Here is a 15972-nt window from a genome sequence, read left to right as displayed (position 1 = left end):
TCAGTTATCTAAGAGGGGGGAAAAGGAGCTCTCTTGCACTCAGAAAAAGAAACCACTGCCAAGCTCACTAGTGAAGGTCACTCCCTAATTATGATATATCCCATATGCTCTTGGTTGTTTTCATCTGGGATCACAGAATACTGAAGATGGAAGAGACTTCAAGATCATCTAATTCAGGGATTTGCACAATATTTACTGGAGCACTGGGATTCCTTTTACACACATAGTCTTCTGCCAGAATCCAATACTTAATCCAAATAAAATGACCTAGGAATTGGCAACCACTGACATCTGCCTTTAAGGCACTGCCTCAGAACATGCTTAGAAAACCATTTATGTAGTTAGTTCATTCATTCATTCAATAAGCATGCTAGTTGCTGTACAAGGTGCTGGAGATACAGTAGTAAACAAAGCAAGCATAGACCCTACTCTTACAGATCCTGTAGTCTAGGGAGGGAGGCTGACATTCAAGAAATAATCATACAGGCACACCTGTGTGGCTCAGTCAGTTGAGCTGGTAACTCTTGATACCAGCTCAGGTCATGATATCATGGTTCATGATATCTGCACTGACATTGTGGAGCCTGCTTGAGATTCTCCCCCCACCCCACCCCTCCTCTGCTTGTTCTCTTTCTCTCAAAATAAATATATATATTTTTTTAATTTTTAAAGAATCACACAAATACTGTACATAAATTAAAACTAGAGGCACCTGGGTGGCTCAGTCGGTTAAGCGTCTGACTCTTGATCTCAGCTCAGGTCTTGATATCAGGCCCCTCACTGGGCTCCACTCGGGGTATAAAGCCTACTTTAAAAAAAGTTTCAAACTGATAAGCACCATGAATGAAAATTACAGGTGACTAATGAAAATATGTCCATATGCTCCAAAGTACATGTTCTGAGGTCTTTAGATAGAAGAAAAAGGGAAGGCTTCCTGAGGAAATAACATCTAGGCTGAATGAAACCAAAAGTGTGAATGTGCATTTAGGAGTTAGGCAGAAGGTATAAAACATTACACAGAGAGAGGTTGATGGAAAGGCCCCTAAAAACACGGAACTACTACCACCAGAAATAAGCTGCTTCTTTTACTGTGGATATACATAAAATATGAAATGTATCCTAATCACTTTCATTAGCTCGTGCTTTCCATGTCATATCGTTCGGAGATGGTTATATAATTTATTTAAACGTTTTTCTCTTTGGGGTATTAAGGCTATTCTACTTTCCTGCTATTACAAATGATTGGTTTGATAAATGCCCTTATATCCAAATATGTATCTAGGTTATTTGGGGGGCTAAATCTCCAAGATTTAGGTAGCTGATTGAATTTCTTAGTATGTTAAAAGGGAGTCTAGGATTCCTGGGTTGTGTGACCAGAGAGATGGAGGTGTCACTGAAGACCATAGGAAATACCATAAGTAGGAGCAGGTTTAGGGGAGGAAATGATGTCTGCCATTAGGGTATACTGAATTTGAATTAACTCATACATCCAAATGAAGCTGCCCAGGAGTCAGTAGAATATATAGATCTGGGATGCAAGCCCTAGGTCATAACTACAGGTACAGATTTGTGAGTCTTCAACATACAAACAGAAACTGAAACCTGGGTTTAGATTATCCAGGAAGAGCACAAAGAATGAGAAGAATTGAAAATGTAGAACAAAACCTTGAGAAATTCAAACATTTGGAGGCAAAGGAAAAAAAAAGACAACTACAGAGGAGAAGCAAGAGGCAAGAACAGTAAAAGAAAAACTGGGATAGAATAGTACCTCCAAAACCAGGGAGAAGGTAACTTGAAAGAGAGCCATCAACATTAATTAACAGAAATTTACCAGCTACAGATTTTGTGCCATACACTGTGGTAAGCACAGGAGTGAACAAGACAAATCCTTTTGGTGCTTACTGACTAGTGGGGAAGACGTTGTTGTACAGTGCCCAAAAAACCAGTATATTTGGCATATTTTTAAAAATTATCCTTGGGGTGCCTGGGTGGTTCAGTCAGTTGAGCATCTGACTTCGGCTCAGGTCACGATCTCAAGGTTCTTGAGTTCAAGCCCTGCATCAGTCTCTGTGCTAACAGCTCAGAGCCTGGAGCCTGCTTCAGATTCTATGTGTTCTTCTCGCTCTCTGCCCCTCCCCCACTCGCACTCTGTCTCTCAAAAATGAATAAACATTCTTTAAAAAAAATTTTTAAATTATTCTTGCTTATTTCTAAAAATACGTATGGGGCTTACCAAAAAAAAATTAATACAATAGACAAAATCAAATTTAAAATGATTAAAATGGGAAAGTTGAAGTAAAATAATGCACAAAAATACCTATTCTAGGATCCTGAGCACTGCTTCAATTCTGGCATACCTTGTAACAAGGAAAAACAAGATCATTTATGACAGTGTCAGCATCCATAGGATAACAAACCAGTTGCTCAGGGGAGGCATTACTATTCCCAGTACTAAGATCAAAGATAAATTTGTCCCACAATTTATCAAAACAAGATTATGTCATATAGTGAACTGTATCCTCAACAGCATCTTTACAGTAAATCCAACAACTAATTTTGTGGGACTCTTTATTACAACATCTCTCCACCTAGGCTGAAGGCAATTCTATTAAGCTTGAAAGAGGGCAACAGCATAGCCCAGGTAAGAAACTCTTAACAGTCTAATTTAGCAAAGGAAAGATTTGGAAATATTGAAAAGGATAAATGAATTATAACAATTCTTCAGATGATCCCCCCATTCCTTCATGATCCTCCATTCATCCTCCAGGGATGGTACAGTACATAGATACTAATCTCTGGGATCTCAACTGACCACAGGAGCACCAAGTTAGTACTGGTTTCAACATTTATCACATCACAGATCCTGAACCACTTTCTTTTTCTATGATTCATTTATAGAGTGATGTTGAAAAAGTCCCTCAAAAGAAATCCTAGAATGATTAAATTGCCATTTTGCAACCTGTAATGAAATCATTGATTCAGGGAATACTCATCAGTAGATAAAATTATTAGTGGAAAAATTGATCAGTATCTTTACAGTGGAAGAAAGAACGCTTTACTGACCATCTGAACCCAGATTAATCCTTGTAGCATTAAAGTGGAATAACCAAGTATGTGTGACCCCCTCCTGATTTTCCCTTGCTTTACCAGGTTGGTCAAAGTGAATGGTCACCTAGTATTCAGGCCCCTATATAGTTCCTTCCCAATAGAGGACAGCAAAAATGACACTGTGTCAGTTCCAGACCTAACTGTTTAGAAACTTACAGCTTTTTCTTTCACCCTTTTGGAATCCTCTAAGTAAGGAAAATCAGGCTATCCTTGAGAGCAGCCACATGGAGAGGTCCTGGAGGATAAGATCCTACGGAGACCTTGATGGAAATGAATGTTGTGGCTCAGCCAACAATCAGCACCAAGGCTCCAGTTATGTCAGGAGCCTTTTTGGACTTAACAACATAGCATATCTGCCAGCTCAGTGCAGCCTCATGAGTGACTCCAGACAACCCACAGAATCGTGAAAAATAATAAATCCTTGTTTTAACCAACTTTTGAGGGCTTTGTTATACTACAAAAGATAGTCTTCAACCTGAGTAGCATCATGACTGCTGTTAGAGAACTATACATGCTGTTATATTCATGAACAGTTTCACCCTTCAGTGTCCACAGGTCCTTATAGCACAAGTTCACATGGGTGAGAAAGAAAATCGAATGAACTTAAACCCAAAGAGCTTGTTTGATAAATCTATACCTGAACAGTTGCTATCATAATTATACATTCATAATTTTGCCAAATGTACACACTTCAGACATGAGTTACTGAAGTCCTTACCCACTTAGCAATTAAAGCCATACAGAGAAATGCACTGGGATCCTGGACTTTCTGCCATTGATGACATGTAAAAAGCACTGTAGGATGATGTATCTGTCAGGGCACATTTTTTGCACCCAAAATTGGGAAGAGATATACAATTACTATGTACTTTGTATCTTTTGATGTTTATTTTTATTTTGAGAGAGAGCACATGCGCATGTGCAGGTGAGCAGGGGAGGAGAAGAGAGAGGGAGAGAGAATCCCAAGCAGGCTCCAAGCTGTCAGCACAGAGCCCTGCATGGGGCTCAATCTCACATACTGTGAGATCATGACCTAAGCCGATGTCAAGAGTCAGGACACTTAACCGACTGAGCCACCCAAGTGCCCCTGATACTTTGTATCTTTTAAAGCATTTAGTATCACAACAACCCAAGATGGTAGATACTCATTTTACAGATGAGGAAACCAACATCAGGGAATGTGTCAAGGTTTACAGCTAGTAAGTAGCAGAGCCAGGATTCAAAAATGAGCAATTTAACTACATTAGATTGACTGCATTAATGGCATTAATTGTTCATATCTCTCTGTATCCACACCTTTTGCCATGTGACTTTGCAGTTCCTCTCATTAAAAGTAGACTGTATTCCCACATCCCTTGATTCTAGGTTCCACCATGTAACTTGGTTTGGCCAATGAGTTATTAGCAGATAGGACACATGCAGAGGCTTGAAAACAACTTGCTCCTCTGCCATGAACAAGAGAACGTGCCTGGGTTAGCATGGTGAAGGACACAAGAAACAGAGCCCAATTCAAGACAAATGAGTGAGCCCAGCCAAGGTCTCAAGACCTGCCTAGACAACGCCCAACTTGAATGCAAATACATGAGTGAGCCCAGTGGAGACCAGCCACAGCCTGATTTGCTGAACTCCACAAACTTGTAAAAAAACTAAATGTTTCTGTATACCACTGAGTTTTTGTGGTTGTTATATAGCATTTTTGCACCAGAAGTTAACCAATACATTCACTGGACTCTAGAGCCCATTCTAATAACTATTTATACTGCTTTTTCAAACTTTTGAGTTTTAGGTGACTGACATATGAGCATATATATTTGGCACAGAGTTTTGATCTTGGGGTTGAGAGTTTGAGCCCCACATTGTATGTAGAGATTGCTTTAAAAAAAAAAAGTGATAGCTGAAAGCAAGGGAGTGAGCGAACCCTCTAAATAGGGAGATATGCGGAGGAACAAAATGGATAAAATGCAGCACCAGGCAAGTTTAAAGAAGGAAGTTTCAGGATATAATAGTGGCTGAGAAACAGTAATTGGATTCTCTAAATGGAAATTTACTTGTGATTTCTGAAAGAAGCATAGATTTTGAAGTAAGACACATCTGGGTTTGAATTCTGACACTTAGTTGTGTGTACTTGGCCATATTAATCTGTGCCAAACATTTGCATTAGTAGGAATTCAGCATTAGTAGTGATTAGTAGTAGCTGTGTTATCATTAAAATAGTCTTGAACAGTGGCCTGGGTTTTTTCCCCTAAAAAAAAAATAGTTTCTTGGGGCACCTGGGTGGTTCAGTCGTTTAAGTGTCCAACTCTTCATTTTGGCCTAGGTCATGATCTCACAGTCCTGGGATTGAGACCCACACTGGACTCCACACTGGGTGTGGAGTTTGCTTAAGAATAACTCTCTCCCTTGGGTGCCTGTATGACTCAGTCTGTTAAGCATCTGATTTCGGTTCAGGTCATGACTTCACAGTTTGTGAGTTCAAACTGTGTGCTACCACATCAGGCTCTGTGCTGACAACTCAGAGCCTGGAGCCTGCTTCACATTCTGTGTGTCTCTCTCTGCCTCTTCCCCCACTATGCTCACTCACACACACTCTCTCTCTCTCAAAAATAAATAAACATTAAAAAAAAAGATTCTCTCTCCCTCTCCTTCTGCTCCTCCTCTGTACATGCACTTTCCCTCTCAAAAAAAAAAAAAAAAAAAAAAGAGAGAGAAAGAGTTTCTTACCTAATCCCCTTACATGCAATCCTTCAAAACGGTAACAAGTATATTCAAACTTATCATCTTGGAGAGTTACAGGAGCAGCTTCAAAATACAGGGAAATTACCTCTTTCTGATATAATTAATCACACATAATCTTCCAAAGTTTGTTATGAAAATAGTAACGCTAATAATGAATGTGACTAATACTATCATCTGTTTCAAAAGAATTCATTGGGAGATATTATAAAATGGTGAATAAGCACTGGTATGAAGTTACATTGACTGGAGTTGGGAGTCCCCATCTGCCACTTCTTTGCTGTGTAACTTGGGGCAAGCCACTTGATCTAAGTCATAACGCTGTAATAAGGATTAAATATAAGTAAAGCACTTTAGTAAGGTGGCTGAAACATCGTAAATATTCAATAAACGACAAGCACTATTAAAAACAAACCTTTTTTGACTATCTCTTAAATACCAAAATTACAATAAACTCTGGTGATTCAGAGTTGGATACAACATCATTAAATCTGTGAAGAGGATCATAATGTAACTATGAGGAAGAAGAAATCTGAAAGCTAGATACATCTTTTTAAAAATTCAAATACATCTTAATGCTGATTAATTAAGCTCGCTGTTTCATTAAACATCAAAACTTTAAGTACTATACCAAATGACTTATTTTGCCTACCTGTGATTAAGAAATAACAGGAAGACATTAATATTAACAAACTTTATACCTTTCACACTTAATATTCATCAAGTCAATTCAACACCCAAGTTACACATTTTAAAATCATTTTTATTGAACTAATTTTAACAACACTGTTTTAGCTGGTGGCAGTTGCCCCACACCAAAACAAACCCATCATGAATGCTATTCAACATCCTCAAAGTAATCCAGTTTGTTTTTGTACTTGGAATATAGTTAAAGTTTTGACATCACATAATCAAGCAAATAGCAGTGCATACTATATTATCCAAAAAGACTTTATGCATTTCATTAAAAAAATCATTTTGCAAGTGTCTTTAGCTTTATCAACAATCTCATCAACACATTCCATACTTCATGCTCTCAAAATAAAAAGTGCCCTAAAACTAACTCTAAGTTTTTTACTAATATTAATGAATACTATCCAGGGTTACAGGAATTGAAGTTTAACCTTTTACAGTATAAGAGGCAATAAGTTACTGATAACTGCTGACACAAATTCCACTCAAACTAAATACATCCTTGATACATCCAAAAAGACATTTTGTAAATATTAATATGCTAGTTTATATGCTGCAGTGCAAAAGTAGTGACACCTTAACGTTTCCTGAGCTTTAGGAAATTACCATTTTTCTGACTACAACTTTCAATTTAAAATAGGCTCTTTATTATATGAAGCCATGTCAAAACTATACAATTAAATTAGGTTTCTGGAGAACTGAAATGATTGGTCAGAGTTATGGTATTTTAAGGTAATGAAAAAGTTTCCAAAGCAAGAGTATTTACAAAACTACAAAGGATACTATGGATTTGCATGTAGTATAAAGGTCAAAGATAACCTACTGATTACCAAATGATCACAATTATCCCTTCTCTTTCAAAAATATTATACTGAAAGACTTTACGGTAAGTTATCTAGCATTAAATATACCAACCTGAAGTATATCATACATTTTAACACATTCTTCCATAATGCCCAGTAAGAAGGAATAAGAGATAAAATATTAAAAATCAAGAAAATAAACATGTTTTTAGGAATGTTTTTGCATGTGTATGCGAGAGGAAATGAAAATGATTTCTCATTAGAACTTTCTATATCCTCAAAATTACAAGGACCGAGTTTCTACTTCAATTTTTTCTTCTGCTTGCAGACTATCAGGGTCAACATGAACAACTGGAGGTCGTAGGATAACTTCAGGCCCTCCACCATATATAGACTGTAGAAAATTCCATGTTTCTTCTGAAATCTGACCAGAATCTGCTCCTAAAATTAAGTTCAAACAGAATAATATTTACAACCCTACATATTCATATTGCAAAAACACTCATAATGTACCCTCCCCCCAGCATGAATACTCCAGGGATAACTGAGAACTTGTGGAACATGAATTTTCAGATTACCAGCCCATATTGTTATAAGCTGCAACATATGGTCTGTCTTAAGTACTCTTTCCTAGCTCATACGAAAGCCTTAAAACCTTTGCTCAAATAACAAACACTGGCAACTTTTAGGCAAGTATTTGTCCTACTTCATGTATGAATTATATCATTGAGCTGCGTAAAAAATGTGGCACAGATGGCTAGTAATGATATATTCTTAATAGTGACAAATAGTTTAAATATTAGTCAAACTTACCTTGCCTGAGCATTACATTGCCACATTTAGTGACTGCAATTTTAGTGTTATCAATAGGACCTGGAGGATCTAAGTCAAAAGGAAAAACAAATGATCAAAATGCATACTTTTCAAAGGAATGCACCAAAGAATTACATACTTCTGTGCTTGAAATAGTTGAGGAATGTAACTATATAATCACACTGAATATTATAGTGAATTCTGAACTGTCTTCTGAGCTTCTTTTTGGGTCTTTTTGGTTCCCCCAAAACAAAACCAAGAAAGAAAGGGGGAGAGAGGCTCTCTCACTACCATCCAAAATCTCAAGCTTAACTATCCATTTGAGGATCACAGGTTAAAATGCACTTTTAAAAAATAAATAAAATAAAGTAAAATAAAATTCACTTTTAATACTATAAAAGAACAATTCTTTTATAATTTAAAAAAAATCATGTAGGGGTGCCTGGGTGGCTCAGCTGGGTAAGCATCCAACTTGGGCTCAGGTCATGATCTCGAGGTTCGTGAGTTCGAGTCCTGGATTGGGCTCTGTGCTGACAGCTCAGAGCCTGGAACTTGCTTTGGATTCTGCGTCTCCCTGTCTCTCAGCCCCTCCCCTGCTCACGCTCTCTCTTTCTCTCAAAAATAAACATTAAAAAAAAATTATTTTTAAGAAGAAATCGTGTAATTCTCAATTTATTTCAGATTGTCATTATTTAAACTAAAAACATTACAAAAGCATTATAAAATGAAATGTTAAAATACATCCTTTTTTAATTTAATGGGGAAAAACACCCATTTTCCCCTTGAATACAAAATACAAAAGGACAGTGGGTGTTCATTACCAAAATCTGAAGGAAAAAAAAAGGCACAAGGAAGAAAAAATACTGTAATCCCATTACAGAGAGATAAGCAGGTTTAATATCTGTGGGGTTTTTTGCCTTTGCATATGTTTGCCATTTTTTTAAATATAAAAGTTTCAGAGGATATATACAGTATTGCAACCTTTTTCATATATCAAGAACGTCTTTTTACCCATACTGTCACAAAAATTATTTTTAAATTTTTTATAATGTTTATGTTGAGAGAAAGTGCATGCAAGTGGGGGAGGGGCAGAAAAAGAGGGAGAGAGAAGTCCCAAGCAGGCTCTGTGCCCTCAGCCCAGTGTGGGGTTCAATTCCACAAACCATGAGATCATGACCTGAGCTGAAATCAAGAGTGAGACATTTAACCAACTGAGCTGACCAGGCGCCCCACAAATTTGTTTTTAAAGTCCACAAAGTAGTAATGGTTAAACCATTATGTAACCAATGTTGGGAAGATTTTTTTTAACTTTTCGATATTAAGATTGTAGACTAATTTTGTTCGGTTCCTCTATTCCTGCTATGAATATGCTATAATTCATGAAATAGGTTTAAAGCATTTATATAACCAGAATATAAACTAGACTGTTAGATCTTTTTCTCTTTTGCTCACTGGTATATAATCCCAAGTGCATACAGATACTCAAAAAGTATTTGTTAATTTAAAAAAAAAAAAAAATCAACAAAGAATTTCTTTTTTTTTTTCTTTTTTTTTTTAAACGTTTATTTATTTTTGAGACAGAGAGAGACAGAGCATGAACAGGGGAGGGGCAGAGAGAGAGCGAGACACAGATTCTGAAACAGGCTCCAGGCTCTGAGCTGTCAGCACAAAGCCCGACACGGGGCTCGAACTCACGGACCGTGAGATCATGACCTGAGCCGAAGTCGGACACTTAACCGACCAAGCCACCCAGGCGCCCAAAACAAAGAATTTCATTTTTCAGTTAACCACTTACCTCCATCTTTACCCTTCACAAAACTTTCCCATTCTCTAAACCACTGCATACTGATGCAATAAAAAGTAGCTGGAGAGTCCTCCTCTTGAAATGCTCTGTTTAGCTATAGGAAGAAAAAAAATCAGTCACCTAATATCTAAAACTTGTTTTATAGCAGAATACAACCATTCTACTTTAGCATCTGAAAAGGCCAGTTCCTCATAAAGAATGTGATGTACATTGATGCTAAATTATCTTAGTACCATAGTAACACTATTAATAAACAAGTCTAGGTTATGTCTCAAAATTTACAAGTATACACAAAAGGAGAATCAAAGACTGGATAACTGAAAATGGTCAAGGTAAGTCTTCAAAACAACAAATACTCTACATATTTATAAAAATCAAATGTGTAAATCTTACTTAAACATATCATATCCACTGTCTACCCTTTACTTCTGTTCACTTAAGATATTAGTGGACATGTTGCTATTACAAACACAATGCTGCAATGAATTACAAGCACAGTGCTGCAAAGAATAATCTTGTACATGTCATTTCACCAACAATATACATATATGTATAGGACAAATTCCCAAAAGTGGTGGGACAAAAGTCCCTAAAGTTGTTCCATTCCCTCTTCTAAGGCCTAAGGAAATGAGTATGTGACTCATCTAGGCAAAACTCTGCTAGAAATGGAAATCTTCAGGAGCGATCTAATGGTGAGAATGAAGTCACTCCAATGTCAATTTTGTTAGCTACATACTCAGAACTAGCCTGGATCCTAAAATTCTGGAGAAGTTGGTTATTCAATTTTACCTTTTGATAAATTTCTTTTTTGCTTAAGTTAGCTAATGTGGGCTACTACTGCTTTCAACTAAAGAAGCTGAATTGATAGAAAAACTAGTATGAAAAGAAAGGTGGAGGCAAAGAGCTTGGGAAAGATGAAGGGTATCTGAAATTTATCTACCTGTATTCGTGTGAAAAGACAGGAGACTCTTAAAAATATTTCATTATGGGTAACTAAATGCCCATGGTACATACTATTTGAGGACAAAGACAGCCAAGTTCAGATAATGTCTCTCCTAGAATCAAATCTAGTAAAACCCTGCCATTATCCCCAAAGATCCTTATAATAGCACAGAAGTACCTCCATGATCTGGCTCCATGATTTGACTTCATCTTCTAATACTTTCTTCATCATGTATTCACTTGTAGTCACATAGACCTCTTTGTTATTCCCAGAACCAAGTATTTACATTCCTGCTTCTTAAAGCTTTTACATGGCCATCACTCCTTTTCACGCTTATCTGAAAACCTTCCGCACCTCCTTCAAGTCTTTGCTTACATGTCACCTTCTCAATAAAGGCCTATCTTGATCACCCTTTTTGAAATTGCACCTGACACCTCCCATCATCACTGTACTATGTTCTAGTACACTGTTCTATTATTTTCCTTTTCCACAGAACTCATTACCTTTCAATACATCATGTATTATTTATTTATTAAAGTTATTTGAGGGCAAGGATCTTTCTGGGATATAAGACAGTTGCTTCCACAGAACAATGAAAGGCAATGAAAAACACTGTGGCTGCCTGATGGTTAACGAATAAATCAAAGTATGTCTGTCTCAAGGTAGAGAATTAAAGTTGGGACTTTCTATGATGCACAATTTATCCCTAGGGAATGGAGATTTCTGAAATGTAATGTCAGATTGATTATACCAATTAAATACACTTAACGCATAGCTTTATCAGGTTTGAATACTTTCAGGACTTCATTTTTGGCATTAGGATATTTCTTATGTGTCTAGGTGGGGTTTTTAAAATATTTAGTTAACTACAACCACCTCATTAATTTAAAGATACATGTTGGGGCGCCTGAGTGGCTCGGTCAGTTTGAGCATCCGACTCTTGATTTTAGCTCAGGTCATGATCTCACAGTTTGTGAGTTCAAGCCCCTCATCAGGCTCCATGCTGACAGTGTGGAGCCTGCTTGGGATTCTCTCTCTCTCTCTGCCCCTCCCCAACTCATCTCAAAAAAATGAGATGCTCATGCTCACTCTCAAAAAAAAAAAACAAAAAAACACTTAAAAAAAAAGATACATGTTTTTTTCTACTTCAGGTTAATTTCTCTAAACTCTTGCCCTAATAGTTGTTCCTCCCCTCTAGTCTCTTCTAAAATAAATATGCAGTGCCTGGGTGCCTTAGTCGATTAAGCATAGGACTCTTGATTTCAGCTCAGGTCATAATTTCATGGCAAGTCCTGAGTCAGGCTCTACCCTGGGCTCAATCTCTCAGTCATCTTCCTCACTGGGTGTGGAGCCTGCTTGGGATTCTCTCTCCCTCTCCAACTGTCCCTCCCCCAGTTGCTCACATGCTCTGACTCTCTCAAAAAAATTTTTTTAATTAAAAAAATAAAATAAAATTACCTATTAGAAAAACATTGGATTCTATATCTATCCAACATGTTGAAACTTCTGTTTTCCATCTGTTTATCCTTGTGTTTCATTTTAGGAGAAACTCTGCAAAACCTTTCAGTACACCACTTTGCTCTCCAGCATTATTTATGCTGCTATTCAATCAACTCATCTGTTGAGTTTTGTTTTTATGATATAATATCTTTACGTCTTTATCTCTCTGAGGATCAACTGTAATTTTTTAATGTTTATTTTTGATATAGCACGGGGGGGGGGGAGGGTAGAGAGAGAGAAGGGGACAGAGGATCCAAAGCGGGCTGTGTGCTGACAGCAGTGAGCCCAATGCAAGGCTCAAACTCACAAACTGTGAGATCATGACCTGAGCCAAAGTCAGACGCTCAACCGACTGGTCCACCCAGATACCCCCTATTGTGTTTATTTTAAAGCTTAATTTAAGAAATCACAATTCTATGGATTAGAAACTACCTAAGATAATTCCTTCTTTAACTGACCCACATCTCCTTATTTACTGCTGTATCCAAGCAAAAACCTTTATGCTTGTTGCCTTGTACAATGCAGAGGACAGAATGCTGAGGTTATTATTGGTGTCTGCCATTTTCAAGCTTGAAATCTGTATGATATTTCCTGTCGCCTTTGGTTTGCTTCTTCAACCTGATCCTATCTACTTTTTCAATTTTTCAGAAACTCTACTTAAGTTCCAGTCTACCAAGGGCACCTATATTTGTACTCCAGTGTTAAGTTTTACACTCACACACTGTTTTCTTTCTTTTTTTTTTTAAAGGGGGGGGAATGCATGGGTGGCTTAATCTATAGAGCATCCAACTCTTCATCTCAGGGTTGTGAGTTTAAGTCCAACACTGGGCATGGAGCCTGCTTTAAGGGGGGGGGGGGAGTAAATTTATAGTTTTGCAACACAACCATAAACCAGTTTAGAATATTTCCGACACCCCAAAAAGTTCCCCTGCACCATTCTACAATCAATCTCTTATTCTCAGCCCCAGGAAACCACTGATGTACATTGTCTTCATGGTTTCCCACTTTTCAGATATTTCATATAAATGGAATTCAATATCACATAGCTTTTTCACATCTATTTTCCCCTGGCCTAATGTTTCTGAGATTCATCCATGCTGCTGCATGCATCAATACTCCAATCTTCTTTACTACCAGTAGTATTCCATTATAGAGCTATACATTTTGTTTATCCATTTGCCAGCCGATAACATTTCAATGGTTTCCAGTTTAGGTCAATTATGACCAATACTGCTATAACCATCTGTACACACGTTTCTTTTCTATTATTTATTTTTAATGTAAGCTTTACGCCCAAGATGGGGCTTGAACTCACGACCTCAAGTCACATGCTCTACAGACTGAACCAGCCAGGCACACCTCCTGTGAACATAAGTTTTCATTTCTCTGGAGTAAATACTCAGGAGTGACACTGCTGAGTCACGTGCACTTATGCTTATTGAACCTAGAAGAAACTGCCAATCTATCATTTGGCATGTAACGTTTTGCATTCCCACCAGCATGTGACGATTCCACTTGCTCTGCATTCTTGTAAGCACTTGATATTATCCAGTTATTCTAAGACTTGTGTGATGGTATTTCACAGGTTTTAACTTGCATGTTTCTAATGATTGCTGATAGTGTACCCTTTCGTGTGTTTACTAGTCACCCCTTCTTAGAAAGAATGTCTACTAAAATATTTTCCGTGGGGTACCCGGGTGACTCAGTTGGTTAAGCAGCCAACTCTTGATTTCAACTCAGGTCATGATCTCACAGTAGTGAGATCGAGCCCCACATCGGGCTCACATTCATGGGAGTCCCTGACCTTATCATGTGGCATCACCTAAAAGCTGCTGGCCTATTGAAGACTCAGTTTTTGTGCGTGGGTGGCAAAATTTGGTGGGGTTGGTACTGTCCTCTGTGGTATGGTATATGCTCCAAACTAGAAATCAGTATATGGTATTTTCCCCATAACCAGAATACATGAGGCTAGATACCAGGTAAAGAAAGTACCTAATGACATACTCACAAATCTTTGCTTCTCATCTCCACAACTTTGGCCTCTACTAGTTTGGAGGTATTCAATTCCACAGGGAAACAACAATGGTTTTACTGGACTAAAAGTTGAAATACTCCTCTGGTTATGTATGGTTCCTCTAGTCACTGAACCAAGAGGCAGAGTGGGTTACAGCCCTGGGTATTTAAAGGCTGAAATAAAATGGCCACTATACAACAGGAACAAAGAGGCTTATGTCTGAAAACCAGATTATACCTACTGTATTAGTTTCAGAGGGCTACTGTATAACAGATTACCAAACACTTGGTATCTGAAAACAGATATTTAATCTTCCAAAGCTCTGGAGAACAGAAGCCCAAAATCAAGGTGTAGGCAGGAACATACGTTAGGGAAGATTTTAGGGGAAATTCTGTTCCTTGCCTCTTAAAGTTTCTGCTTTGTGGCTATATATTCCAAGCTCTGCCTCCTGCCTATATATGGCTTTCAGCTCTTCTGAGTCTCTTTCTTCTGCAGGTCTTTTTATAAGGACATTGATCATTGAATTTAGGGTACATGCATATAATCTACAATGATCTCCTCTCAAGATCCTTAAGTTAATTACATATGCAAAACCCTTTTTCAAATCAGGTCATATTCACAATTAAGGTGAACTCACAGAGATTGGAACATGGATATATCTTTTTGGGGGGACCGCCATTCAACCCACAGCAAGCACATTCAGTATTTCCAAACCCAGAGGTTAAAAGCTAATAGACAACTAGAAAAATCTAAACCAGGCAAGATTACAAAGACCTCAGATTCTTCAGTAATGATGGTCTGGGTAAATACAACCACAACCAACTTAAGTGCTGATTAAGAAAACAGAGAATATGAAATGGGTAAATGATCAGCTGTACATACATATTTCTTCCTTACCATATATACATATCTGTAAACATTTAGCAAATTTGTAAATAATTACAAATTTACTTTTCTTCCTCTACTATTTCATATAAGGTATACTGGTTGTAGTTAATCTTATAGTTTATTCTTCACAGTATGAAAGGGATATTATGACTGAATTGACTGAACTAAAGATGAATGACTAACATCCAAAAATGGATATAGTGACTCATAGAACTTTGAGTCTCCCAAGTTTAGGAAAATGTAAACGCAGCATGTATTGGTACATGAGCTGGTTGCACGGTGTTAAACAGAAACATGATATTGTTGCTACTGCTGTTGCTTACATGTATGAATACTGAGGTGACAAGAGACAGACTTTACTGTACAGCTGATAAAGCATCATTTCCATTCATTCTTACACTCCCTTCTGTGAAGAAGAGAAGCCTACATTTTCCAGGATCCCATGCCAGGAGTACTACAGATTAGGCATTATCAATGATCTATGCAATATATAGAAGGCACAAAAGAAAGCAACTTCTCCCCTCTGGTGGCAGCTGTGAGTAGGACTGAAGCATCCACAGATGGCATAAATAGGATTTTGCCACTACTGCCAAGCATCTTCCCAAGAATCCTTCACTTGGTGTCACAGGCAGCTAACATCTTTAAAAGCAGCAGCATCTTGTGTCTTATGAGC

General features: G+C 37.6%; 1 protein-coding gene across 3 annotated transcripts in view; it reads right to left on the bottom strand.

Moving 5' to 3' along the window:
• Positions 1 to 6593: 6593 nt before the first annotated feature.
• The window catches only part of USP33 (ubiquitin specific peptidase 33), a 64202-nt gene continuing 54823 nt past the window's right edge, over positions 6594 to 15972 (bottom strand). For all 3 annotated transcript variants that reach the window (XM_049616970.1, XM_049616972.1, XM_049616971.1), the window contains exons 22-24: positions 9946 to 10048; positions 8151 to 8219; positions 6594 to 7778 (exon numbers count right to left, since the gene is read on the bottom strand). In XM_049616970.1, the coding sequence (XP_049472927.1) occupies positions 7621 to 7778; positions 8151 to 8219; positions 9946 to 10048 (330 nt within the window). In that variant the 3' untranslated portion in view covers positions 6594 to 7620. The remainder of the gene's footprint in view (positions 7779 to 8150; positions 8220 to 9945; positions 10049 to 15972) is intronic.

The sequence above is a fragment of the Panthera uncia genome (assembly GCF_023721935.1).
Source record: "Panthera uncia isolate 11264 chromosome C1 unlocalized genomic scaffold, Puncia_PCG_1.0 HiC_scaffold_4, whole genome shotgun sequence".
In the NCBI taxonomy this organism is placed as follows: domain Eukaryota; kingdom Metazoa; phylum Chordata; class Mammalia; order Carnivora; family Felidae; genus Panthera; species Panthera uncia.
The sequence above is the reverse complement of the archived record's forward strand: the minus strand, read 5'-3'. Positions and strand labels throughout refer to the sequence as shown.